The sequence below is a fragment of the Chaetodon auriga genome, chromosome 24 (assembly GCF_051107435.1).
Source record: "Chaetodon auriga isolate fChaAug3 chromosome 24, fChaAug3.hap1, whole genome shotgun sequence".
Classification (NCBI taxonomy): domain Eukaryota; kingdom Metazoa; phylum Chordata; class Actinopteri; order Chaetodontiformes; family Chaetodontidae; genus Chaetodon; species Chaetodon auriga.
In genome coordinates this window covers 16,086,291-16,114,192 of record NC_135097.1, presented here as the reverse complement: position 1 = coordinate 16,114,192, position 27,902 = coordinate 16,086,291, and the positions used below count along the sequence as shown (strand labels likewise).

The following is a 27,902-nucleotide window of genomic DNA, read 5'->3' as shown; positions in this document are numbered from 1 at the left end:
ACACTCTTAATGCGGACTGTCTGGCTTGACCGTGGCAAGACTGAGCCAGTCGTCCAGGGGAGCGCCAGCCAGCAGGGTTTGACTGTTGGAGAGGATATGAGAGGAAGTCAGATGTGTTAACCTGGTAGTCAACCGGCGAACAGGCCGCTGTACAGCAGCATCCATCAGAGCGGGACTACCCGACCGGCCCGGTGGCTGCTGTCGCTACCTAACTGGCTAGCTAGCTAGCTAACCTCAACTCGCTAACTTCACCAGTTTAAGGCGGTTTAAGGGACGAAGCAGTGTGGGGAAAGAGGGGCCTCCGGCTACTACGACTCGGTTTACAGCTGACCTGGAGAGCATAACACGCCGGTTTATTTTCCGTAGCAACATCCTGCTGAGATGGGTGAGTAGGCAGCTAACTAACCAGCTCACTCTGAGCCGAGTTAGCTAACAAGAACTGTTTTCACCATTTAGTTAAACCAGAAAATGTTTTTCTTTTCAATGAAAACGCTTGCAAGCAGCCACGTATGACCGATGGCTGACGTTATGTATCCTGCATTAATGCCTCTGTACCACTTAGTTTATCTTTATAGTTTTTAGTTTTATTATTCTACCGTTAACGTTAGTCCTATGGAAAGCTGACTGTAGCTAAACCGTGCGTACGTGCGCGTGCGTTCGCGTGTCAGCCTCAGTTCTCGGGTGGGGTAGCTTCCCTGACTCTCCATCCACTATCTGCTCTCGTGGTCGTGAATTTTTTTTTCCTTTCAGCAAAGCTTGCTCTGAAAATACAATGTGTTCGCATCGCCTTCGTTCTCGTCCGATGTGATTCAGCTGGGACTTGAAATGGCTCGAAAGTCCCAGTTGCTAAATGAATGTACATCCCCTGAAATGGCAGTGCTGTTGATGGTGTAGATGGCACTCCTCCATCTCCACAGCTGTTATGCAATAGGATCCAACAGCCCACCTTGTATTGCTGTTTATACTGCACTGCTCTGTGTAATGTTACTGAATCTACTGGCTATTGATGGTGGACACGCACTGCTTACTGATTGCTTGAGCACACACCTGTGACTACTGTAATAATCTCTGAATAGATTTAACACAAGTTAACATTATAACATGCTGCAGATTCACTAAATATTGTCTCTCCATCTCTCACATTTGAAAAGCAAAGCCCAAAAGGCAGTGACATCCCTGAATGCCACCGAGAGCAGTATTTGTTTGACAGTTTTTGGATATTTCACAAGGTCTCATCCCAGGCTGGATCTCTAATGTTATTATTTGCCTTCAGCTATCATGGGGGGTGGATATGTGTGTTGTGCAGTGCACAAGCAACTGACAGCAACAACCAGGTCACTGCAACAGTGTCTGCAATCCTTATGCAATCTATCATTACCTGGTCCGCTGGCATCATGCTTAAAATGACAGTTGAGAAAATGACCGCTCGTATTGGAACCATTCTCTGCATTTCGAATAATTCACATAAATCGTCTTCTCTATCAGCAAATCAATAAGATATGCAAGAAAGTTGTGTTTCAGCCTTTAGAGTAATTAGAGTGCTTTCTGGCCCAAACCTGAGAGGTGAGTCCTGATCAGGTTTTGCTGAGACTGTGAGTAAAAATGCTGCCAAAAACAGAGCTGAATAAACCAAGTGAATAAGCATCACTGCAGCTCATATAGCACATGCTTCAAAGCCATTCATCAGTTATTATTTAGCTAAGTCGTTGTACATGATTGATATCAGTGTATTGCATAAGCATGTATAGTATAGATCCAGTGAAGAGGCACTGCTCTTTACTGTAGATGTGAAGCAGCTGTCTATTACCACAAAATGCAGCTTATTAAGCATTTCTGAGAACATTCATTTAGCACGTAGTCACTACCATATGATGTTATGAGGGAATGCACGATCTGTAATTTGTTTCTTTCTCTGATTAATAAGCATAACAAGAATGATAATCTAATCATTTTGTCAGAGCATGTGATGGATATGCAGTAGTTCTAAATTATTGATCCAGCTTCTGCGGTGAACGTGACTTATAGTCCTCATAATGGTGGACAGAGAAGAAGAGCAGAGCTATACAGTAGAAGAGCTGGCTGTAAACTCAAGGAGATGAGGTGTTTTGTCTACACTTGGCTCGCAGGTTCCTCATCATTGGCTGTTCACAAGATGTTAGCTTGGTAGTGTCATCATATGGTTTACATAGTAAAGGTGTAGGTAGCCAGTTTGCAATGCAGGGAAGATGTCAGTCATGCGGCAGATAAGGAAATTAAGTGAAATTCTGGACAAAAAGAAGACGATAGATGACCCCAGTTATAGAGTCGAGATCAGAAAGTGACTGATGGTGTGCCACTCTCGTTTTAGTGTCATTTGCTTATTTTTTTTATTGGGATGTTTGATTATCGGTACGCTGACAGAAGTCACATGGAAAACCTATATTGCACTGGCATATAAGATTTCGCTTGATGTACTGAGTAAACTCTTCATCACATCAATGTCACCCATACACATCAGTGTTTTCCCACCCCCACAGGTCATTCAGTGGTTCAACTGATCAGAGATCAGGTAAATACTACAACAGCATGATCGTATGTGTTGAAATTGCTAGCTAATTTCACTGTAACCAGCTGCTGTTATCACGGGGATCAGACCTGTAGAGGCTGAATCCACGGATCTCTTACTGACATAGTTATGGTTGGGGGGATTTAAGATTATGTATGCATCATGGAGAGACAGATGCATTTACACCTCTTCTACACTTGACAAGAAATTGTCTCCAACCACCTCCTGAGAATCAGATTTCAGTCTGTTTTGAATCCGTTGCAGGCATTCACAATTAGCTTTTTTGAGATCAGATAAATAACCAAGCTGCCCTGGATGTCTGAAGTGTAAATGCGGTCTAAAACATGCTGTATAAGACAGGCAATCATTGGGGTGCTCTCCATTACTGTATCAGTTGATATGAATGGATACACGCAAAAATCTAAAAAATGAAATGAGATATTAAAATAATACAGTTTCGAGCTTAAAATTTCAATTGCATTTGGGAATGAAGGACTTTTTGTAAATGTTTTTTTTTGCCAGAGGCTTCAAGAAATGCCTCCCAGAAGTCACCGATCCAGACTGATCAGTGGGTGGGCAGCATGTGTCAAAATACAAATTTCCCAGCTGATTCCCAGTGATTTTACTGGCTTTGTTGACCGCTCTGTCAAGGGCGTTTTTATATTTACAACTGAGATGTCCATACCAGGATGTTAAGTTGCGGGCTTGCACACTTTCTACCAGTGCCTTATGAACAGTCTCCAGAATTTTCTAATACCAGCCATTCAACCTTCTAACTACAGTAGGTGATGCTGCTGCCCACATGATACCGTAATGTTAAACATTAAGATGACTACTGAGTGGTTATACATGAACGGTATGGCTTGTGAGCATAGCCAATGCAGTATGTCAGTGGAACAACATGCTGTTTGTTAGGCATGCTATTACCAAAGCAGTGGCACGTGTCAATGGGGAGTTGTATTTGGAACATGTGTGACATCCTGTTTTCATATGCTGTACGTCCGTGGAACTGAAGCAGTGTACGAATCAGCAGTAACATACCACTAAGAACTGGCATCTGCCACTGAAACAAGACTGGCATACATTTAGCTGTTTTTTTTTGTCTTGATGCTGCCTTCACAGGCTCTTTCAGCAGGGAGAATCTCGCAACTTGAAGTGAGAAAATAGAACAATTAGCAGTTCACATAATCATTCAAGTGCTTGAAGAACCAATCATCACCAAAGTTTATGTCGTGCAAGATTAAAAAATTGTCATAGTTGCCATGTTGATTTTTCAGGTGAATTGAATGATTGACGACAACTCATGCATTGAGTAATATGTAAGAAAACATTTCAACTTAAATATTACCGGTAGCTTGCTATTGAATTTCCTTTCTTTTCTCCAGTCTCGAGCTAGCTAACCTTAACGTGTAAAGATGAAAAGGCAGCAAAACATCTTTTCATTCATTGTTCACTACTGTGACGGTTTCTTAAATTGTTATGGATTTGTTAAACATGGCCAGCTTGTGCTGCATCGACAGTGCCTCCAGGAAATGAAAGACTGCTTAGCAAAGTTTTCATAGCCTGTTTGATGAGCTTGATCTCTCAAAACACAAACTCCTTGTGTTCGTTTGCCTGTATTGCTTAATGCAACACACATGACATGTCATTGCATAACACTTCTTAACGAGATATTATGCTCATTGTCAAACACAGTTATTACTGGACAATAGAAGCATTTGAATATTCATTTTCACAATCGAATTTATGTTTTGTTTTGTTTTTTTTTAGAATTCGGATATAATTTTGAATTCAGAATTTTTGTTGACAGTCCTGTCGCACAAGCTGGATGCACCATGTACTGTATATGCTGTACCTGTGAGAGAGTTGAGATGACGTGAGAAAATGAACCGGCATTTTCAAGTTATTAACCAAAACCACAAACGAGCCTCCAAGGCAGCAACAAATGAACGATAATAAGGGCAAGACGAGATGAGGAACAGCATCTCTTGTTCCGTCGCAGGTGCAGAGAGAGGCTCCAGAAAAGATTCGAGGAAACAAGCCCTTCATAATAAGTCCATTTGTTTAGTGATGTCTGCCTGCAGATGCTAGTCACGGCCAAAAACTTGAATCTGTTAACGAACAAAGAAGAACAAGAACAAAAACACTTACAGACTTCTTCTGTATCATCATTATGAACTGAATATAAATGATATTATATGTATGGTGATAGAGATTTACTGAGAGTTGCATTGCTCATTTAATTCTATTAGTTGGAGGTTTTTATTGTTCTTGTTTTTAGGTGTTACGTCCTGGTCTGAAAACATTTCTCGTCAAGGTTTGGATGGTGCCCTGCATGCAGCATTAATGTCCTCTGCCGGTCGCAGGCCTATTTAAGTGATGATGCACTACTTGTGGTTGTTTTTAGAGATGTAACAGATGGACTTGTGCTATAATTTTGTGGCCTGCGCTGCAAAACTTTCAGCCTCTGTAGCAGCAGGCCTATGTGCAAAAACAGTTAATGTTCAGTGCTGCTGTGTGCCTGCAGCGGTTTCACAATCAATTACTTTCAGTACCTGCAATAATTACTACATCATTTAGCATGTTAATTGGACTTGGATGGATTTTTATGCAGATGCAGCATGCGATTAATTAATTATTAAGATGGTGTAAAAGTGTGTTCCCTATGTGAAAACAATATGGATTTATATCCTCACTGTCAGGAAGGTGGTAGTTTACAGAGTGAAGGTGAAGAGGTCAGTGAGCTGAGAGGAAACCATTGAAAAGTGACTGTATTGATACACCATGTGTACAACACAGCAGTTTAAAAAAAGTAATGTTTATTAATTTGGGTGGTGACAAATTACAATACATCAATATCAAATACTGGAGATGCACTGATTTCAGATTTCTTTGCTAGTTCTGATTTCTTAAATTTCTGAACTTCTGATTCTGATTTTGAATGATAAATAACAGCATACACAAATATTTATGTGAAATATTATCTGACACTGATTGCCGGGTCATGACCAATCATGCTGAGAACCGATGCTGATTCCGGTCATCAGCTGATTGATCAGTGCATCTCTGTCCAATACAGTCTTGAATGACAAACATCCCATAGAATTTTTTTGTCAGATGTCACAAGATATTCCATCCGTCCACCTAATCTCTTATCCACTTACTCTGTTGGCAGTGGCGGGGGGTTGGGACCGGTCCCAGCACCCATTGGACAGCTTTTTCACGGCTGTCTCTCCCTGTGTCATCTTCAGCTCATCACTATCATCTCCTTAAATTGAAAACCTTTCAACATCTGTTCCTTACATGTTTGTGTTTTCAGACAACTTAAGTGAAGCCTTGGAGAAGCTGAAGCTAGCGTCTACAGACAGCGCCACTGACAGCGTGGAGAGTTGCTTGGACTGCCTGCTGAAAGCGCTCACCAACAACAGTGAGTAGAGTGTGATTTACACCTGGCGTGTTGTGAGTCCGTTACCTTCTACCTTTTATGGCCAGTGTGAAAGTCTTTGTCAGACAGCTGAGTAATCTGACTGTAATCTGAGCAGGTCTTCATTTGCTGACTGTGCTGCAGATCTGTTTTTAACTGGAGTCATTGTGTGATTATACGGGTTGAGTCTTATAGTCATTTATTGTTTCATATCATGTTGAAAGTCTTTGGTGGGCAGACCAATAAATGCCTGTGCACACTGCGTCAGACAAAAGCTGACAATTGTGAAAGAAATATTGTGAAATTTTTTGGTTAAACAGCACAGGAAGCCTGCAAGTGACCATGGCTATACAGAGTGTATGAAGAATCCACACTGCTGTGTTTATATCCGTGCTCAGCACCATGTAAAATAACCTAAAAACAAGCCAGTGTCTGCAGCTATGCTAGCGGCACAGCAGTGCTTTGACCTAAATGCCAATGTCAGCATGCTAACATGCTAATTTTGTGATGGTCCATCCAGTAGCTGTTGAGATATTTCAGCCTGCAGCTAGCATGGCTAAAAGCAGTGGCAACACTATGACCAACGCTTTCATATATCGAAAAGTGTCTGCTCCTATATATGTATCTTGTATATATTATTTTACATTTATCTCTTACCTCTGTGACATATCAAAGATTAATATTGTCTGAACCAGATTGTGGCAAAGGTTTTATGACACCCATTTTGCACAATGTGCCATACAATCAACCAACAAGGTCACTGTTAGTGCATAGTGTTTAGATTTAACTCTTCAGTATTTGAATGCTTTCCTCATAAACGCATATTGGATGGATTTTGAGTCAGTCAAGGTAAACGTGTATGATGAATTGCAACATGATATTGATGACATATTGGCAAATTTTAGTTTATTTCTGTTATTTCTGCTCTATTGATTTTGGTGAATGTTTTTTTAGAAGTAGTGTCTCCATTATATTGTTTATTTCTACACTGTAATATGTACTGACTCTGTATGTATATTGGTCACAGTTCTGAAGAACTTCAGTCAGATGGTGATAAGGCTATAGTACTCACACTAAGAATATGTAGGCGTCTTGTATATCTGAAATCATACATTAATGTGATTTCAAATTCTTCTTCTCCTGCAGACACTGAGGCCAGTGTGAAGATCCAGGAGATGGGCGTCCTTCCCTTACTCCCCACCTTGCTTAACCCCCAGTCTTCCTGCACCCCTAAAGTAGCCAACATCATAGCTGAGGTGGCCAAAAATGGTGAGGTTCGGACCACCCAGGAACATCCTGACTTTCTGTTCCTCCATTCGTCAGTATTACATTTTTCCACTTTCTCTTGCGCTCATCCTTTTTGTTTTTCCATGTTTACTTTGAATATTTTATTTGGTGGGAGCAACCATGTCCGTCATGGATATTTCAGAACTTTTCTATGAATTGAAATATTTGAAGAATAGGACGGTAACATGTTTGATTGACAGGCCGTTTCAGAGCAGGGTTAGTTTTAACAGCCCTCCTTGGTATTCCAGAGCTAAGCTGTCACTGACTGTGAGGTTATTGTGTAAGGACTCAAACCTTACATAACTGCAGTGTCAGAGAGCTTCCATTATCCATAATGCCTCTGTGTGAGCACAGGAGAAAGCTTTTAAAGTAGAAAAAAAACGACTTGAATAGAACTTGGGGCTGAAGAACAGGTTAGGATAATGAATGGGTTTTTAGCAGCTTGCAAGACTGCAGCTAATGATCACTCCCCAGCAGTTTGCCAAGCTTGGCAACGACCCGCTGGCATTTATCTGTCACTGCTTCCGGAAATTTCTGCAAGCAGCCAAGTGACTGCTGGGCTAAAGACAACTCCCTTTCTGTCTGACAGTTTGAACTGACACCATTCTTTAACGCTGCACCGGGCAAGATTTAATGGAGAACATATTTGACTAATAAGCATCGCTACCACCGCAACTGAGAATAGCGTCTCATTCTCACTTAAATTCAGATGTTCCAACATGATGCATCCATTTGGTTGTGTGGATGTGGCTTAGCTGGGACCTTTGCAGTGACTAAACCCACATATTGTTATTTTCTGCATCACATTTGATCATGCAAATGAGGCACTTATTTTGGTTATTTAAACTGCCCAAAAAAAAAGCCCCTGGCCAGTTAGTCAGTATCACAGTTATGGACTCGGGAGATGATTCTGGTGACTTGACAAAAGCAACTTGACTCACCAGTGAGTCAAGACTTCCCTTTCCTTTTAACATGGAATGATTTAATATTCCCCCCCCCCCCAAGCCCAGATATTAAGTGTTTGTTATGAAAAGTGCGCAACAGGTTAACGTTTAAGTGTCAATCACGGATAAACTTGAAGGAATTCACGTTGCTCGAGCAGGAGGGAAATGTGGATTTGACAGTGCAGAGCAGCAAACAGACAACAGGTCTGATTAGCACATCAGATGTAAACACCAAGAGGTCAACAACAACAAAAACAGACTGCAACATGAAAACATTCAGTAAGGGAACTCAAGTGATTGTAGCCATTTGGATTGTGCCATGTTGTTATTTTATACACACTCTTCATTGAATTCACAGAAAATGTGCTGCATCATGATAGTTATCTGGCTATAAAAGGACCTATACCAGGAACTGAAATTTGGGTCACATTGCACAGCCCTAGATTTTGCGTTAAACCTGTTACAGCAATGTCACATTTTCTCCATATACATTTTCATCTTTTTGCTTTCAAGGGCGATCAAGAGCAATGTAAGTAGATTATACTGGTTTTGGATTAATGTCATGTCATTTTATCATCATGTTTTTACCTGTTGATTTGCACTTTCTTTAGTTCTTCAAGGCATTGCATGCCTTCATCATGTAGGCCTCTTTATTTACTGCAGATGATATTTATAAACTTGGATGGGAAAAGTGGCAAAAATATCTGGTTGATGCTCATAATTTCCATAAGCGCATTAAAGTTGAGTTTTATGCTGATCTCTTATCCAACATCTTTCCTTCTCTCAGAGTTCATGCGGAGTCCCTGTGTTGAAGCCGGCCTCATCCCTCCTCTAATTCAGCTGTTAAACTCCACCGACCAGGAGGTTTTACTGCAGACTGGCCGAGCTCTTGGCAACATCTGTTATGACAGCCGTAAGTAGGAGTTTGCTTTGCTTTGGGAACACTGAATCCCTCATGAGCCTTGTCATCGCCGTCACAGAGCTAATAGAAAATAAGTAATAAAAATGATGCTGCTTCTGGGCTACGGTAGGCAAAGCTTTGTTAAGCCATGTGTTTCGGCAGCACAGACCTTTAACAGGGTTATAGCATTGCATGCAGGGAAATATGGCATTCACATAGAGAGTGTTAGCAACATTTGGGTTAGATTTCCTCTGACATGGAGGCTAATTGTTTGTTTATTTGCCACCACATTAGCTCCCATATTACTAGGGCTGGGTGTTCAAAAATTTTCAATACCAGTACCAGTATCTTGCCTTCAATATCAGTTCACAAATGATACTTTCCAAAAGAAAATGATATTACAATGACCTGGTTGCAGCTGGACAAACAATTTTTTCTCCATATACTATACTCAACATGGATAATTGGAATAAAATGGAGAAACTAATGGAATATCTGTCCAGTATTGGACGATATAAAAAATATAAATAACTATCAAAAGAAACACTAATAACAAAAAGTAGAGTGCAGCAATTCACCGTGACACACAGAGTGAGACCTCTGACTTTCTCTGTGCTAAAGAGCAGCTAGTCCTGGTCTGACAATCACCCACCGTGTCAACTTCAGGACATTACTCACCTTTTACCTGTAAGCAACACCATGCCTGGCATCAGAACCGCTCTCCGCCTCAGTGCCAGGTTATCAATCCCTGTGGGGATGAGGAAAGCATGCGCCAGTGGACGATGTGGCGAACGCACTCACCGACGAGCAGATACAGGATAGCTGCACTGGCGAGCTAACAAGCAGCACAAAGTTTGCTTAGTTATCTGCACATAAGCAACTGGCGGTTAAATAAACAAATTAAAAAACAAGTCAACCCCATCAGTGGGTGTAATGTATTGTTTTTCTGCATGCCCCCATGACATGTAACACTAGACAGCCAATCACCAGCATTGTCAGATCTTGTTACAATTATGCTGTATGCTGATTGGCTCACTGACACTGACAAGATTTCAATTAAGTATCAAATTTGATACCGAATGACAAGGCATTTTTTGATACTTGGTAGTATTGTAGCAGTTCGGTCGGTGCCTCACAAGTACCAAAGTTCAGTACAACACCACTTAGACACAACAATGACAGTATATCATGTAATACATGCTACTACAACACACACATCAGCTTAACTGAACTAAAATGGGGAAACTGATGGAATATCTGTACAGCAGCAAATTAATAATCAAATGACATATCTATGCTTTGTTAAAGGTGCTTCACACAGCAACAAGACTGCAGCATTTGTGCGTTCACTTTAAGACTTGCATCCCATAACTTATAGTGTAAACAGGCACTTAACAGATCAAATATGTGTAACAGCGCAAGTATGTGACATATAATGAGTTCCTGCTCTGAACCCTTTAATGCTCATGCAGCTTAAAGGCTTCAAAGCTGATTCGATATGAATGAGATAGCTGTATGATTGGACATGGATGATGGAAAACCTATATTTCTACATTTTCGATGCACATGTAGCTAGCAAATACATTTGCTTACTCTGTGTTTGAAGTTGAAATATAGGAAGGGGATACACAAAATGCAGCCTTGGTTTTGAGAATGTGTGATAACAAAACGAAGTTGCACATTGCAGCTCCGTTTGTGAATGATATGCAAACTAAAAGATATCACAGTCGATCTCACAGTAAAATGATTGTGTTTGAAAATGTTACACATGGCACCTTTGAGATATCTGCTTGAAGAGTAAGTGTAGTATTTGAGTATTGACCTGAGGGAAGAGTAGCAGAGTTTAAGCCTCATTTTTGCAGCCAGCTTTAGAGGCTTTAATCACAGCTGTCAGTTCTGGTACATAGTTTCTCCTCTTGTTGAAGGGCTGGGCATCTGTGGAATCTGGTGGGATGTGACATTTGTTTGAGTGGAGGGGGGTCACAGTAAGCTGTCATGGTTTTATGATCAACGCACCGGGAGAATGTGGAGAAGCAGCTGCTAGCTACCTTAAAGAAACACACTGTAATATAGGAGACGTTGCCTCAGTTGCTTGAGAAAAGTGGATATAAAAGGATCTTTTGAAACTGATTCAACTGTACTGCTACTGTCTGCAGACAATATCCAGTACGCTCACACTCATATCTTTATTAATGAGGGTAGAACTAATAAGGTTAAGGGTGTAATCAGATGCCCGAACCACCTCAAGTGACCCATCTCAATATGAGGGAACAGCGCTTCTGCTACAAGCTCTGTCCAAATGTGCGAGCGCCCCTCCTTGTCCCTAAAGGGTTCAGTATGCCTCAAACAAACTAGGTTGTGTGCCATTCGGAAACGTGTAAAGCCTGCCTGCCTGTCCTAAATGGCCACATTCCAAAACCAGGCAAAAAGCCTGCCATCATAGCCTCCTCCTGACTGCATCCCTCTACCTCCTTGATCTCCCTCAGCAAATTCTTTTACGTGTCTGAATTGTGCAAATGGAGATAACAGCTCACACTTTTGGACATTGTCTACTTGAAGGTGTTGGAGTCAACATTAGACACTACAAAGGATGAATGTAGTTCAATGATTGTCCAGTTGTCTGTTAAATAAAGTTACAAAAATTGTCAGGCACAACACCATGGCCATAGGTGAAGCGAATTGAGCATCACCTTTTCTCTCGGTTAACTTTTCACCATGGTGTTCCAGTACCAGTGCCATACCTTCATTACTGCCATCACTGCACTGATCCAACTTTTGATCTCATGCTCCATCTTACCCACATTTGTGAACAGGATCCCAAGATACTTGAACTGCATCACTTGGACTGTCAACTTGTTCATAGCCTGAAGTCAGATGACGCCTCCTTCACCAGCATCCTGACATAGACTTTCTCAGGAGAGTGTTATCAACTCGTGCACGTGACTGACTAAATAAACCAATAAGAGTGCTCTTTTAAAGTATCTTTAAAAGAAGGAACAACCATCAGTAAATTCTCTCCAAATCAAAGAAATGAATAATGAAAACTACATGTAACTTGTGAGCGAGATAATGAGCTCACACCTTTCAGTTTCTCACAAGCTATAATTAAGCCTTTTTAAAAGTATGGTGGTGTTATTTTGACCTGCAGATGTAGCCAATTCCAATTCCTGGCACCACAAAACTTAAAGGAGCAAATACCAATGTTGGTATTAAACCTTTCCAAGCGCAAGACAACAACTCTAGCTTTAGTCTGGTTGGCATGAGTTGTACTCCAGGAAGGTGGTTTTTGACATAAGTGCCTCAATGTGTTTTTGTGACCAATACAAATGATATTTGAGCGATACAAAATATGATAGCAAAACAGCTGTTATTCATTTGCATTCATCTGCGAAAGATATAGAATGGTATGGAATTGGTAACATGATAGTATTATGATTAGGTATGAAAGGGGCATCCCTGAAAGCCTCAGTTGTTCACAAGTAACAACGGGGCGAGGTTCACCACCTTGTGAAAATCTGCGTGAGCAAATAGTCCAATGGTTTAAGAACAGTGCACAGTTGCGAGGGATTTAGGCAATTCATTATCTGCAATCCATAAAACCATCAAAAGACTCAGACAATCTAGAGAAATCTCTAGAAAGCAGCAAGACAGAAGCTTTTTACACCTTTTTAGTATTGATTCAGCTCACTTGGAGCCTTGGCTGAGGTGATACCAAAAAAATATATCAGCTATCAGATACTATCCACAGAGTCAAGCTGAGCAGTAGAATGCAGTGGAAATGAGGCATTATACTATACGCCATGCACATCAGTAACATCAATAACAGGCCCTGCTTGGACTGTCACCTCAATATCTCTTTATTCTTATTTCACAATGAAGTGCTATCATTGGCTTTAGATGAAACACATTTCTGATTCAGCATCAACAGTAGCTTCATGTGAACAGAAGCGAAACAGGAAATGCTGTATTATGCACATGATATTGCCATGTTGGTGAGGGTTCAGGCGTGGCATGCTGCCATGGCTGGATGAAAGTAGCAGACACTGATACTGAGAAGGCTGACTCATGTAACACATCCTCTGGCAGCTACCCCACCAGATAAAGCCCTCCCAGAGAGACAATCGTCTCTAATGTGCATTCATCGTCTCTCAAAGGTAAACTACTGGCTTTCAAAGGGGTATGATTATGATTAGAAATGGACACAGCTCAGTAAGGCTTGATTATGCCAAACATATCCATTGCCAATGGTCTGCTTAGGCAAGCCTTTTTTAAAAAATTTTTTTAAGATTGCAGTACTTTGATTTTGCTGCTCTCGATTGTGTTGATTTTCAGTTCCTGGCTGCAACAAAATCAATCTATTTCTTAACTGTGCAGGGAGAGCTTTAGTTTTATTCTGTTGCCACACATAAATTATACAAGAAAAGAGATTAATTATAGCCACTAATGCCAACTATGAGAGGGTTTTTGTATGGATTTGAATGAGATAAAGCCTTTATATGACGTCATATGAGCCTTATGTGAGACCTTATTCACCTCACACAGGACCAAGGCTTGCTTATGTCATATAGTTGTAGTCATAATTATTTGTTTAACATTTATTTCACTGAGTATTCTGACTGTTTTATAACCTTAGTTTGCATTGATTTTTGTGTTTTGTACTGCTTATTAACATTGCTTTCATGTGTATTTTTCAGGTTGTGGTTATTTATATATTTATTTTTTTTATTTTTTTTACTTTTCTTTCTTTGCTTTGTGGTTGATTTGTGTCCTGGCCTCTTTGTTTTGCAGATGAGGGCAGGAGTGCAGTTGACCTGGCAGGAGGGGCTCAGATAGTAGCTGAACACATTAAATCCCTCTCCCAAAATACTGAGCCGGGAAATGAGAAGCTCTTGACTGTCTTTTGTGGCATGCTGATGAACTATAGCAATGATAATGGTAATGACCATCTTACCCCAAGAACAACTGTTCACTAATCTCAACTAATCAGCGGATGTTCTCTTTCTTATATGCAGATGATGTCGCATCATTTTTCTGTCATAAGGCAGTAGGGTTGAACTGAACAGATGATTCTGTGTTTCTCTTTCTTGGACTGGCCTTTCTCCTGACCCTTCTACTATGCTCTCTGTTGCCTTTACCACTTCACGTCTGAGGTAATCTGCAGTTATTACCTTTTACTGAGAGTCAGCTTTCATAGCAGCAGCAGCACCCTTTCTCCCTCTACCTTGCTCTTGTAAGTTTGTATTGTTAATAGACTCTGCAGGTAGAGCATATTCGTTAGCTAGTCCCTCTCCTTGCTTTGTAGCCATGCTAGAGACGTGGTTATAGAGATTGTGATGTCCCTCTGTTTGTTCACCACTTTGGTACAGACTAAAATATATCAACATGAATAGATTGCCATGAAGACATTCATAGTCTCCAGGTTAATGCTAATGCCTTTGGTGATCCCCTGACTTTCTGCGTGGCACCACCAGCAGTTATCCAGTGAAATATCCCAAAATCTAAAGGATGACTAGCACAAAATTCTTTTCACCGACATTCATGGTTGACTTAATAACTCCATGATGTTTGTGTCACCATTGGATGGACTGGTGTGACATCTGACACACAGGTTCATGTTCTCTTCAGAATGAGTTGTAATAACTTTGGTGATCCTCTGACTTTACATCCAGCGGCTTCATCAGATCAACGCTTCTGTTTGTTCAGTGCTTTGGTTCACGGCCAGATACCCGCAGAACTAATAACATTCCCATCAGCCTCAGCTATATTTTGTGTTTAGTGCTAATTTGCAAATGTTACCGTGCTAACAAACTAAGCTAAGGTGGTAAAGATTGTCAGCTGAAGTCAGTGTACAGATTAAACAACAATAAGGTACAATGTGTTGATCAGTTAGATTTTAAAAGTGTTTTTATTTGGTCTTTGGACAGAGCCAGGCTAGCTGTTTCCTTCTGCTTCCACTCCTCATGCTAAGACAGGCTAACCACTTCCTGACTCCAGCTCTGTGCATCAGTCTCCTCATCTCCTTTAATGGAAAGTGATTACACTTATTTCCCAAGCTTTGAATAATTCCTTTAGGGTGCAAGACAGTATTTATGAACCTGTCTCATAACTTTTTTTTTTTTTTTTTTTGAGAGAGAACTAAATAGATGGAAGCAATTTTGCTCAGACTTTGTTCGCATACATAGGTTGTAGTTTATCCTGCTGTTCACCCCAGTTAACTTACAGTACGCTTTTTCTTCCATATGTCTCATCTTCATAATGTATCTGCATTACTTTCTATCAGCTTATTGTGATATTTGCTATGAATTTACATGATCAACTGTTTTTACCAGTGTAAAAAGGTGAGAAATGTGAATATTCCCTCCACTGTGTCCCTTAATCCATCTTCTTTCTGAACTCTGCTATACTTTGTGTCTTGTGATAACAGGGCTCGTTGAGAGCAGCAAGTATGTGATCTGACAGACTCAGACTTCCTGCCAAGGTGTCTTTTGGCTCTGGACAATGGTTTCATCTGTTTGGCTGGTCGTTGGGAGCTTTATGGGTTGCGCTAACAGAATGTATGAGTTTTTGTGGCTTTCTGCAGCTTTCAGCATCTCACTGACTCTCCATATCTAGCTAATGCTGAGACAACTCCCCACTTACTAATGCTGACTCAACTGCATCACTTAAAAGGAAGTATATTTACAATATTCCTGCAAAATCTGTGGTATGCTAATATTTACAGTACACATATACTTCCTGATGAATATTCTTCAGATATATATATATATATTCCAAAAAATATATTGGTCAATGTTTTTATTTTTACAAATGGTTTGTGTTTAGAATCCCTTATCAAGATATGTTCTCAGCAGGTAGTTTTACAGTGTAAAAATAACTGTGTGCGCTGGTGGACTAATTATGGAAGGGAAACACAGTTTCTATTTCGCTTCTGCATTGCAATGTGTCGTTACTCGACAGCTAACATTGCTTTTTAAAGTACTTCTAACCTTGTTGAAAAACATTATCATTATTATTGTTATTATTGTGTTCCCATACTGATATATTTGCAGGTATTGGCTGGTAGGGAAGTGTCTGATCACTGATGTTTTTGCATATTCCAAAGTAAAATAGTTATACTATAACCTCTATGGATACCCTGACTGGCCTAAATACACATTGCTGGGGTACCATCATTTTCAGTAACTCTCTTACCTGTTGGAGAAAAAGAGTCAAATTAATTATGAGTTTGACATCATAGTAACAATATATTTTCATCTCTACAGTAAGTGGGATCTTATGTATGAGATTATAAAAAAACATAACCCAATCAGAATTGCCTATTTACTTGCTTATGTGATGGCTTAATATATAACTGACAGGTTAGTGGCAACGCCTTGCTGTATAGATTGTAGGTGCAAGCCAAAAGCACAGCCATGGGATAGGGTAGAGCCTGGATTCATTTCATGATTTAGAAATGTTCAAACGAAACACACATTATCTTTTTTGCTGGCTTTTTATGCGTCTTAATGGCTTGTAGTGTAAGTTCTCACTGATGGCCAGTAAGCAACTGAAAAGGAGTTTTTGAGTATGGTTCTTCAGACTTTTAACCGGACCTTTTTCCTTCTGTTTTGCTCACTCTACGCACTCTTGTCTTTCTCCATCATTGATTCATTCACTCTGATTTTTGATTAGGTGCTTCTAATAGCCCTACCACTACTTGCCGTCCAATGGCAAATGAATCTGCACTTTGTTTAAGGTTTTGGGAATACGAAATGCGGAATTTATTTGGCTGCTTCTTACTCACCCTACTGTCAGAGAGAGAGGGCCTTTGCAGCAGGTTGTGTGCCAGATTAATGCCGTGTCAAAAATTACTGTATTTTTATCAGATTTTATTGTGAAGGGATTTTTCATCACTTAATTACAGTGTGAGTACACTGTTTAAAGGGAGTGTATGTAACTTTTGGAGACAGCAATAGCAATTACATGATAATGATAATGATAAATGCGAAATGTAGCGTAACAATAGTTGAAGTCAGAAATTCAGCTGACTTCAGTGACATCACTTACACAACAAAATCTAATGTTTATTTATTTATTTTTTGGGTTCAAGTTTGGGGTCAGTGACTGGCAAATTTGCGTCTTGCATGCTGTCTTCACCCCCTTAGTAACTATATAGAATAAAATGCTGTCTAATGGTGCACAGAGCCTGGGTGGAGTAAACGGCATAGAGGAGAGAAAATTGCTTGGCAGATTCATTTTGCTGCATCACTCTCTGGTGTGACTGGGCTTCAAGGCTGTAGTTACTGTACAAATCCCTTCAGTGCAGTGCGTTGAACAAAGGTTTCTTTTGTCTCATCATCTACTTTCCAGGAAAGCGGGGCACAGTGTGTTAAGCTTGCATATTTTGAAAATCATCTTTTAATAACAGGTTTATATCTAAGGTTTCACTGTTTTAAGTCTAGCTTTCAAGCAAATGGCGCACATGTTATTCTCTTGATCTCCTCAGCTCTACATCATGTTCAGAACAGCCCATTGACAGCCCGTCTTTCTGTGTCTTTGTTTTTTGCAGATTCCCTACAAGCCCAGTTGATCAATATGGGTGTGATTCCCACTCTGGTGAAGCTGCTTGGCGTCCATTCCCACAACACAGCCCTGACAGAAATGTGTCTAATTGCCTTTGGGAATTTGGCTGAGCTTGGTGAGTATACCTAAATACCTGTTTAGTCAAGCTAACAAATCTACCAACCATTCAGAAATAATGGACACATTTACTTTTGCCACCGTATTTCACATTTGGTGAGACCCAACGCTGAAACTGTGTTGATTGTATGGATCTATCTGTCTCTCTCTCTGTCTCTCTCTCTCTCACATATATCTATATTTATCTATATATCATTTTTATGTATGAATTTATTTTTCAGAGTCCAGCAAAGAGCAGTTTGCCTCCACCAATATCGCTGAGGAGCTGGTGCGTCTCTTCCAGAAGCAGACAGAGCACGAGAAGAAGGAAATGATTTTTGAGGTTCTGGCTCCACTTGCAGAAAATGGTAATGTGATTTTTCTCTAATCTTTTTCTTTTTTTATCTTTAGTAAGTTCAACAAAAGGCCACATCCAGTGTATGAGAAGACAAACATATAAAAGTGAGAGACTGCAGTGTCCTCTCCTGCCTTGAGATGAAAATCCTCTCCACCTCCTCTGTAGTAAATTATCCTCTGTGTGAGTCATGCTTTCCAGGCTAGCTGCTAACTGCACAGTCATGGCAGACAGCTCCTGCATTTTCCCAGCTGCTCTTTTTCAAACATGTCAGAATGTGTGTGTTTGTGTGCTTCACCAGCAGACAGAGCGTCTTGCTGCCTGTTGTTATCACCATTCAAGGCACTCTTGGTGCTTTTACTTTGTCAGTCTCCAGGACAACGTCCTACTTTGACTCTACTCTGGAGGAACCTTGCTCTCTTTCTACCTCTCCATCTGTTTCACTTGTCACACGGCATGTTGTTCATGACATTTCTAGAGAGACAACAATTGAGCACTCATTCTGTGAAAAGACAAAGGCGTGGTGGTAAGACAAGAATAATACAGAGGTGTAATGGTGACAAGAAGCTTAGGATTGTTTTTACTTTTTAGAGCTTCATTTTTGAGCGAGTCACTATATCGTCCTTACAAGTGGCTTTAAAGGAAAATTGTAAAATTTTAGAAAAAGTGCAGACACAGAAATAAAGTGGATAATGGGAGTTTTTTTTACCAAACGCTTGAATTTAACTTTGCTGTCAATTAATCAATTTCTTCTAGTTTTTGTCTTTAAAAAAAAGGCCTAAAAACAATTTATCAAAATTGTCACTGATTCATTTTCACTAGTTGTTGAAATTGACTAATTGCTTCAGCTCTTCACCTGTACTTTAAAGCAGCTACAAGGAATGTTTATGTTGTGCTGATTTTGGCTGCCCCTGTGGATAATAGTGGTAGCATTTCCCAGAGGGTAGACTGCATTTCCCATGAGCACCACTGCCTTGTGTCACAAACGTCTTGATCTGACTAGCACATACTAGTGAAAGAAAAACTTATTTTTAATTATTTTTCTCTATTAACACAGCTGTTTGCAGGACGCATAGCAATGAGGTAATGTATTTATTTGTGGCTCTCAAAGATTAATGACTAAAATATGATGATGGTGAAACAAAATAAACAGATTAAGTTGCTCTATAATAGTCATTTTGTTGAGAAAGCTAAGGTTATCAACATTCCCTAGCAATGCAATATTCAAAATGGACATCTAGCCGCAAAATGGTTGCTACAATTATCCCACACGGATCATTGTCAGGCCTCCTAATATTTACTGATACATAAAGCCATGAGATGTAGTAGGATGGATGGATAAAGTAGTATAAATGGAAATGGTCAAGCAATATATGAACACCTCTCAGTTGCAGAGACATTGTTTTATTGTTCCCTCTTCTCCAGCACTGGTTTAATGGCACCCATCTGGACTGTTAGCACCACTAACTGTTTAATCAATGCACTCAACTTCTAATTGGCATAAAGGTAGTGGATGGAAACTTGTAGAAAACTTTCACTACAATTGGATGTAAACCTGGTTAATGAGTCCTTGTGAATAATTTAAGCTTAACTAACTAACTAACTAACTAAGCAACATACTTTTTTGTGAAAATTTGATTTACAGTGGTGGGCAAAAACACAACATACAAAAGCACATGGGACATAAACATATGAAAAGATGTATCTATTTGTTAAAAGCATCAAACCATTGGAATGGTAGCCATGATACAATGCTGCTAAGCAGTACAAGTCAAGGTTTAGTGTAAATGAAGTGCATTCATAGCACTTGGAACAGAGCAAATTTGGAACCTATTGCATTTTACCCAGTGGCACCTGCTGTAACGATGTGGGACAAACCATTTTTGTTTAGCATTGTGAGGTTTCCATACCAAGAAAACCAACAAAAGAGTGAAATGCACTCCATAAGGGATTTGTAAAATGAAGTCTTGTCCAGATTAAAAGTATTTAGCCTGTGAATAAAATGAACTCTTTGCAGCTCTTTCTTGTCCATCACTGTTTCCAGGTTCTTGTAGCACTCCACCGTCTCAACAAATGAGCCCTTCATTATAGTTGGGAAGTTTGAGTGAGAGATTCCATTATTGTGTTTCATGTGCTGTGCAGTCTGGTTGGTATGCCTGGCTGTGACGAGTCCCATGTGTGCTAAGCATATCATATGCACCACTGCATTGCAGCAGCAGTGTGTTTTCAGACTTAACTGCTCACTGTGGTCCTCTCTGAACGTCTCGTCCTCCTGCCAGATGTGATAAAGCTGCAGCTGGTCGAGGCGGGCTTGGTGGAATGTCTCCTGGAGGTGGTGGCTCAGACTGTAGACGGAGAGAGGGAGGAGGACATCGCTCAGCTCAAGACTGCCTCTGACCTCATGGTTCTCCTGCTGCTGGGAGGTAAACTCTTCAGGGCTTGTCCAGTAGAAGGGACCAATGCTGGCTCCTGTTAACTGGCTGTAATATCACTAATTACTCCACAAACCTAATAGGCTTGATATGTTCTGCATGCACAGGCGCCTATATTCAGTCTTCTGTCCAGCATTAATGTTAAGTATTAATAATTCAACCTTTATGTAAATATTTTATTGCGGCAGAATAAACCTGAACACGATGTGTTATAAATATACTGGACTCTGTGCAGCCAGTTTTACTAGATGTTCATGCTCTTCATTCTTGGATGTTAAAGCAGCATAAAGCAAGCAAAGCAGCTTCGCTCTGTGACGTCATCAACTCGCCCACTCCCTCACTGTGTGGCAGGGCGGCAGTGCAGACACTGCGAATGACGGTGTGTAAATGTGGCTTAAGGGATAGCTCATAGTGCAAACAGTGTGGCAAAATCTCTAATGGTGGACAATTACATTTTTAAATTCTTCTTCTCTGCTACAAATGGCTACATGGTATCAGGTGTGAAATAACCTTTTTTTTCTTTTGTTTTTTTTAATGAATGATGTTAAAATATTGCCGCACAGGTGACTTCAGCGAGGCAGGATGATTTTCCAGTTCTGTTTCTCCGTCTTGTTCTGCTCTGGCAGTGGTCATGATTTCAAGATGAAAGCTGCAGCTGCAGGCTGCCGATAAGCCAAGCTGTGTCGTCAAGAACAAGACTTAGACAAGACTAAATGCTGGACTCCAATCAGTCATATTTCGCTGTCTTTTATGACTCGTGTGACAAACATAGACCAACTTCAGCGACTTCAAATGGCATATCGAATGGCATTGTACAGTTACCTGTCTGTCTTCTGTTCTGTAGACGAGTCCATGCAGAAGCTGTTTGAGGGAGGAAAGGGCAGTGTCTTCCAGAGGGTCCTGTCCTGGATTCCATCACATAACCATCAGCTGCAGCTCGCTGGAGCACTGGCCATCGCTAATTTTGCGCGCAATGGTAAGCTTTACTCCACGCTGTGGTGATATGAGGTTCCAGATGAAAATGATCATCCCTGTTGGAACACGTTTTTATCTAATTTTATCTTATCAGCTGACAACATCAGGGTATCTGCTCCCCTTGTATATATATCTGTGTGTAGATGGGAATTGCATCCACATGGTGGACACTGGCATTGTGCAGAAGCTTCTGGAGCTGTTGGACCGGCATGTTGATGAAGGCAACGTTACTGTTCAACACGCAGCACTGAGTGCCCTGCGGAACCTAGCCATACCTGGTGAGCCACTGCATCAGTCGGACTAGTTGGTTAGATTTACCTTAATGTGGAATACTGCAATTGTTACATATACTGTATATTTATTGTAGAAGAGGAGTTTTTCGGTAGATTTTCCAGTGTCTCAAATAGACTCCAAAGCTTTTCTCTCACATGAGGGTTGGCTTCAAATGTTTTTTAAACACGCTAACATACTTCCACAATTAATGGGCATTGTACCAATTGGTAAAGCTTGTTTTATATACTTATGTAAACCACAAACAGGCCATAGACTAAGACTTTCTTGATCAGGCGTGGTTCTGATGTATCATGTTGAGTTAAATATAATCCATTTGGAACCAGATATCACAGCTCTTAATGTGCTTTGTCAAAGAGCTGAGAAGACCACAAATTGGTAAAAGAGATGCGTTTGCTTAAAAGACAAAGCCCAAAGTACGTTTGCAGTGAATATGTGAATAATGGTCTGGTAATCAATGGAAATCTCTTTTCTCTCATTTTGTTTTAATCTCCCTTGTTTCCTCTCTCCAGTGGTAAACAAATCCAAGATGCTGTCAGCTGGAGTAGCAGATGTGGTGTTGAAGTTTTTGCAATCAGAGATGCCTCCGGTCCAGTTTAAACTCCTGGGAACACTGCGTATGCTCATCGATACACAAGGTAGAGACTCTATCAGTCCTTTAGTCTACCAAATCCATGAAGAGCGCCATGGTAAACACATGAACCCTGACATCACATCACAGACTGTGAAGCAGATCGAAATCAAAAGCAGGGCTTCTCAAAGTCAGGACCAGGGAAGTCGATTTTGACCCAGCCTGTGACTCAGTGATCGTCAACTGGTGGCCAGGGGCCACATCTGCACACGTTAATGAATTAAAATATGTGCATATCTTATGTTACTCACCAGTGAAAGAGGTCCAGTCCATCCTGAGACTGATCATAGATTATGTTGCCAACCCCTGGCAACAAACCAAAAAGTCCATAATTGATACCTGGCTTCTACAGAATCAGATTATTCTCCAACTCCACCCCTCGACTCCGTACACCCACCATCCAACTGCTCTGCTCCCAGGCTGATCAGTCCCTGGAGCTGACAGCAGCATTGGCTGGACTGCAGGAGGTCACTCTGGAGTTGTTGGAGAATCACTGAGCTTGTCCGTTAGACGCAAGAGGCGTCACTTGGATTTATTTTTGTTGGCTAACTGTCGTACTGAGCCCCAAACTGAGTATAATTGTTTACTTCCTGGGATCCTGACAAGGGGCTTTTGTTGGGATAAGGACTCATTCACTGGGAGCTGAACTGTGGCTTTTGTATTGAGCAGTGACTGCCTCCTTGCTGGAGGTCTGAGAGCATTTTCAAGTTCAGTATCTAGTCATCATTATGGTTTATGTTTTTTAGGAGTCTATTCACACTGATATAGCCTCATATAAATAAGATTCATTTTGCAAGAAAGTGAAAATATAAACCAATAACTGGATAAATAGGCCTAAATCAATATAAATCTCACTGTGTGTGCTTAGAGAAATCTGTCTCTTGGACAAATGAAGTTGAGGACCCCACATTCACACATGAAGCACAGCATTTTCTGTTTTGAAAGACGTTTTCTATTCATCGATAAATTGTCAGTGACTGCAGTTGAATATACAGTGTAGCTGGAGCTCATTCATAGCGACCCTGTCCCCAGATGAATGTGCTTTTAATGTGGCTTATTTCCCTGTCTTTGACACCGTTGTCATGGCAACTGCTGGAGAGAGTGTTGTGTGTTGTTGTGTGCTGCTGAGTTCACACATTAAGGTTACACTGGAGAATTCGCTATCAGCTCCCCTCATCTCTGTTTGATCGTCACAAGCTTCCCAGCAGCCCAGACTACAAGAGGCTTCTGAGTCATAGACACGCCAGTGTGGTCACTGCTTCTCAAGTCCTGACACTGGACAGATGGTTACATATACATATATCATAAGAAAGAAAATCAGCGTTTGCATCCAGACATGTCCACTCCTCCTGCTTTTCCTGGTGCATATTTTCCTGTAAACCTGCCGTATTCTCAACCTTTCTGTGTGTACAAATGATCAAAGTGAGCGCTGTGTGTGTGTGTGTTGGTTCAGCTGAAGCTGCAGACCAGCTGGGAACCAATGGGAAGCTGGTGGAGAGGCTCGTGGAGTGGTGTGAAGCCAAAGATCACGCAGGAGTGATGGGGGAGTCCAACAGGCTTCTGTCGGCCCTCATTCGACACAGCAAGTCCAAGGTGAGGCTCCACGCCGCACATGTCACTTAAAGTAATCCTTTAAGCTGTACAGCTTCATGAACAGTTAATCATTAACGTTTGTGTCATGATGAACATGGGAAAAGATGCACATGCATGTTAACAGATACACATTTATCTGAAAGTACAGCCCAGGACTGGTTTGTCGAAGTGATTTTTATTTTTATTTTTATTTATTCGGGTTTCAGGAAGTTGTCAGAACAGTCATCCAGGGAGGAGGCGTCAAACACTTAGTTACCATGGCAACCAGTGAGCATATGATCATGCAGAATGAGGCGCTGGTGGCTTTGGGTCTCATAGCGGGGCTGGATTTGGGTAAGAGCAAAACGATCATTCAGTGATTGTTTGTTTGTAATTACAGTTTTACACTTTGGCACCAAAATTTCAATCCACAGCATTTGTGATTACAGCAGTTTGTATTCCAAAAACGAAATGGAGACCTGAAGCGGTGATGATGCCGTCACTGTCACCTGTCACCAAACACGTCGATACATTCATCGCGGTAACACACTGAGAATCTTTTTCTGGGTTTCAGTCGCAGCTGAGAAGGACTTTGTCGGAGCCAGCCTGGTGTCGGTGCTCCACAAGCTTCTGTCAGACGAGAGGAGCGCACCAGAGATCAAGTACAACTCTATGATCCTCATCTGTGCAGTCATGGGCTCAGGTGAGACTTACAGATGCTTTAACGTGTTTCAAAACGAAACCCAGAGCCGCAGGTGAGTGTTTGAGATCACTCTGTGGTTGGACTGTAACATTGCTTGAACAAGACAGTTGAACAATACAAATGTAACTCTCCTCTCATAAAAATAAGCATGATTGAAAAGATTAAGCTTATATTACCTTAAAATAAGGAAAACATATCAAATTCCACACGGTGACATTCGCCACCTGTGTAATGTTATTCCTTGCTGCTTGGTTTTGCCACTTCTTTTGTTAGAACATCCAAAAGCAGCACGAAATCTGTCAACATGCATAACACCTCTGCAGGATAGCAGCTGCAGAAACGCTTCTCACAAGCCTGAACGCAGCATTTACTGCATATATCTGTGATTATGAACTAATGAGGTGGTTGCTAATGAAAACTCAATCATGTTGAAAACCAGTGCAAGTATTTATTTCTGCACCTTGGACATCATCATTGGACAACATGTGTGCCGGCTTTGCTGTGGTGGGACACACAAACCGATGCTAGTACCAGCCTCTATTTGAGAACTCATGATGCGTCTCCCCCTCTCCTCTCTTTTTTCAGAGCCTCTCCACAAAGAAGTCCAGAGCCTGGCGTTCATCGACGTGGTGTCCAAGCTAAGGGCTCATGAAAACAAAACGGTATCACACCAGGCGTCGCTCACAGAGCAGCGGTTAACTGCCCAGAGCTAAATGACTGTGTCCAACCCCACCCACACTCATCCACCCAAATGCCTGCCTGACCCACCTAATCACCCAGTGACACCTCATGACTGCTCTCCCGTGCCCCATCGTCATGTGCCAAGGTACCATGTCGCGTTAACTGCCAGCCAGACATACATTATGTCTCTGCCCCCGACCCTCTTGCCCCGCCCACCTCCACTAGGGTTAGACTGATGTTGATTTGGAACGCCATGACCTCGCACTTACATACAAATCATAAAATCTGAGCACTTTCTAATTGAATCTTTACTTTGAATTAGAAGAATTTGCCCAGACTTGAATACTTGTTCGGGTGGAAAAGCCTCTGGAACTGTTTTTTAGACGACCGTGGGACACCAAAACTCTCCTCTGAAAGCCATAATAATGAGATTTATTTAGGTGGGTTAGCAGGTCCTGAAGGCAGGGTGAGGCAGGTTTCATTTCAGGCTTTACGATGGAGTGATTTGTCAAGAAGTGGACACACCATTGACTTACTGGTCTATCTCCTCTCTATTCTGTTTGTTTCTTTTTTGTTTTTTGTTTTTTAAATGAGCTCATACATCAGTCTAACCCTGGTCACAACCTCTACTTGTGCATGTATCTTCTGCTACAAGTAGCTCCACGGGAGCTGAGGCGCCATAGACAGCCTAACGCAATAGATAAGAGATGACACTCTTTTACGACCATAGCTGTGATACCATCCACCAGTAACCCACCAGTGAAAAATGTGCACAAAAGAACAAAAAAAAAAAAAACCTTCCTGTCGTGATTTTTCTTTCATTTTTAAGAAAATCCGCCATCCATGATGTGCCCAGTCGTGTCCCATGTAGCTCGAGTATAAATTGACTAGAAACTGTGCATGTTTTAGTCCTGTTGAAGGTGTGACAGTGTTCATTTTACCCCTCTACCGCTCGCATACTCCAAAGTACAGCCTGTCCTCCTCCACTGACACTTCTAGTCTTGTACACTCCTTTTTTTGCACTTGTTCTTTAGACTTGGATCTATAGATTTTATCAGATTTTTAATTCCACAGTTGTCCAAACACATTCCCCTGCTCCAGAAGCTGTACAGTCAATTTAGAGGCTCCGCAAGTCTTCACCCCATCGCTGAGAGAGAACCGTGGAAGCAAACATAGTGGAGAGCAGAGCTGTAGTCAAGTCTACAATGTGAGTGCAGTTCAAGGGCAAAACAGGGAATTAATGGTGTGTCTGTTCAAATGGAGTACAAGTTTAACCATCAGCAGAGATGTACAACCTCTGCAGGAGCTTCGTCCGCTCAGGCTTACGTTACCGTCTCCCAAAGTTGGACATTTCTGTCGCTGAGTGGCTCCGTAAACTGATCATGAAAAGATTGTTGTAAATACAAACTCGCCATATTGTCGGCGGTCTTCTTGATGACTTGTAAGGTGGAAAAAAAAACCAATGTCATGTGGGTGCAAAGCCACAGCAAAATGTGATTTAGTCTGACCCAGAAAGGTCTCTTCCATTAAAGTCAATACAAACCATGTCAAATGAATGTTTCCTCATGTTCTGTTACTTTGCACCCACCTGGCAGATGTTACCCTCTTACAGGTCGCTAAGATGGCCTAGTTAACATCAATCCAATCAGTGCATCGCAGTTTGCCCAATCATTGTCCGACACTGATCTGCATACCCCGATTTCTACGGATTAAAAACTCAAGACACACAAGTACACAAGTACATTTTTTTTAATACTTTTGGATGAACAGGAGATGGTAAACTATGAAGAGCAGCCAAGAACAAGATGTCAAATTAGGCGTGAGACTAAGAATGCAGAAAAGTGAGAGCGATTCACTCTGTGATCCTGCTGTAACGCACAGCAGCGCCCGAAAAAAATCTCAAAAGCAGGGGGGGCACTGTTGTGCTCTGTAAGGAAACCAGGGAGTGTCATCTTACAGTCCGAAATAAAGCAGCCACCATTCCTATGTGTGTGTACAGTTTGTATGTGTGTGCTGTGAGTGTGCTGCTCGGGGAAGGCAGCGTGGAGCGAAGTCTGGGATGCAGGCGGAACACTCACTGCATGTGCTGTTTAAGCCCTGCAGAGGACAGGTGTGTCTGTACGGGGGTGGGGGTGGGGTGGGGGGGGTTCTTCTAGTCGAAGGGATTCTTGCTAACATGCACATCTCAGCATGTCTGACACTGTACTGACACTGTAAACATGCCACAGTGTTTCCTGGTCTGGGCCCCACACTTTTTTTTAAAAAGGTATGAATGGTTATTTATCAGACTTGTGCTCTTCTAAGGACACATGCCAGTGGAGATGTATCCATAGTAACTGCGTAAAATACTATAAACTTAAATGTTCGTTGTAAATGTCATGAGTTGTACATTTGGAGGATTGTAACTCAGCAGATAATTAAAAGATGATAGCTGGTGACGGCTGATGTCTTTTTTTTTTTTTTTTTTCCCTGCAGTAACAATGCAGCTTTCCAAGAAACAACC

The 27,902-nt window shown here is 41.2% G+C and overlaps 1 protein-coding gene across 2 annotated transcripts; it reads left to right on the top strand.

Moving 5' to 3' along the window:
* On the top strand, positions 1-27,837 carry rap1gds1 (RAP1, GTP-GDP dissociation stimulator 1). Of its 2 annotated transcripts, XM_076725232.1 has the most exons (15): positions 1-385; positions 5,865-5,972; positions 7,116-7,238; positions 8,988-9,113; positions 13,890-14,036; positions 17,650-17,778; positions 18,002-18,127; positions 20,394-20,537; positions 21,391-21,522; positions 21,665-21,799; positions 22,325-22,450; positions 23,897-24,036; positions 24,243-24,369; positions 24,590-24,718; positions 25,304-27,837. In XM_076725232.1, exons 1-15 carry the CDS (start codon positions 382-384, stop codon positions 25,429-25,431), a joined length of 1,824 nt encoding a protein of 607 aa, XP_076581347.1. In that variant the 5' UTR covers positions 1-381; the 3' UTR covers positions 25,432-27,837. The 2 variants fall into 2 exon arrangements, with proteins under 2 accessions (XP_076581347.1, XP_076581348.1); XM_076725233.1 differs by lacking the exon at positions 13,890-14,036.
* The last annotated feature ends 65 nt before the right edge of the window (positions 27,838-27,902 follow it).

Coding starts and splice junctions, on each gene's coding strand:
- rap1gds1 (XM_076725232.1), top strand. Junction 24,037..24,242: donor TTCGACACAGCAAGTCCAAG/GTGAGGCTCCAC, acceptor TTCGGGTTTCAG/GAAGTTGTCAGAACAGTCAT. Junction 24,719..25,303: donor CTGTGCAGTCATGGGCTCAG/GTGAGACTTACA, acceptor CTCTTTTTTCAG/AGCCTCTCCACAAAGAAGTC.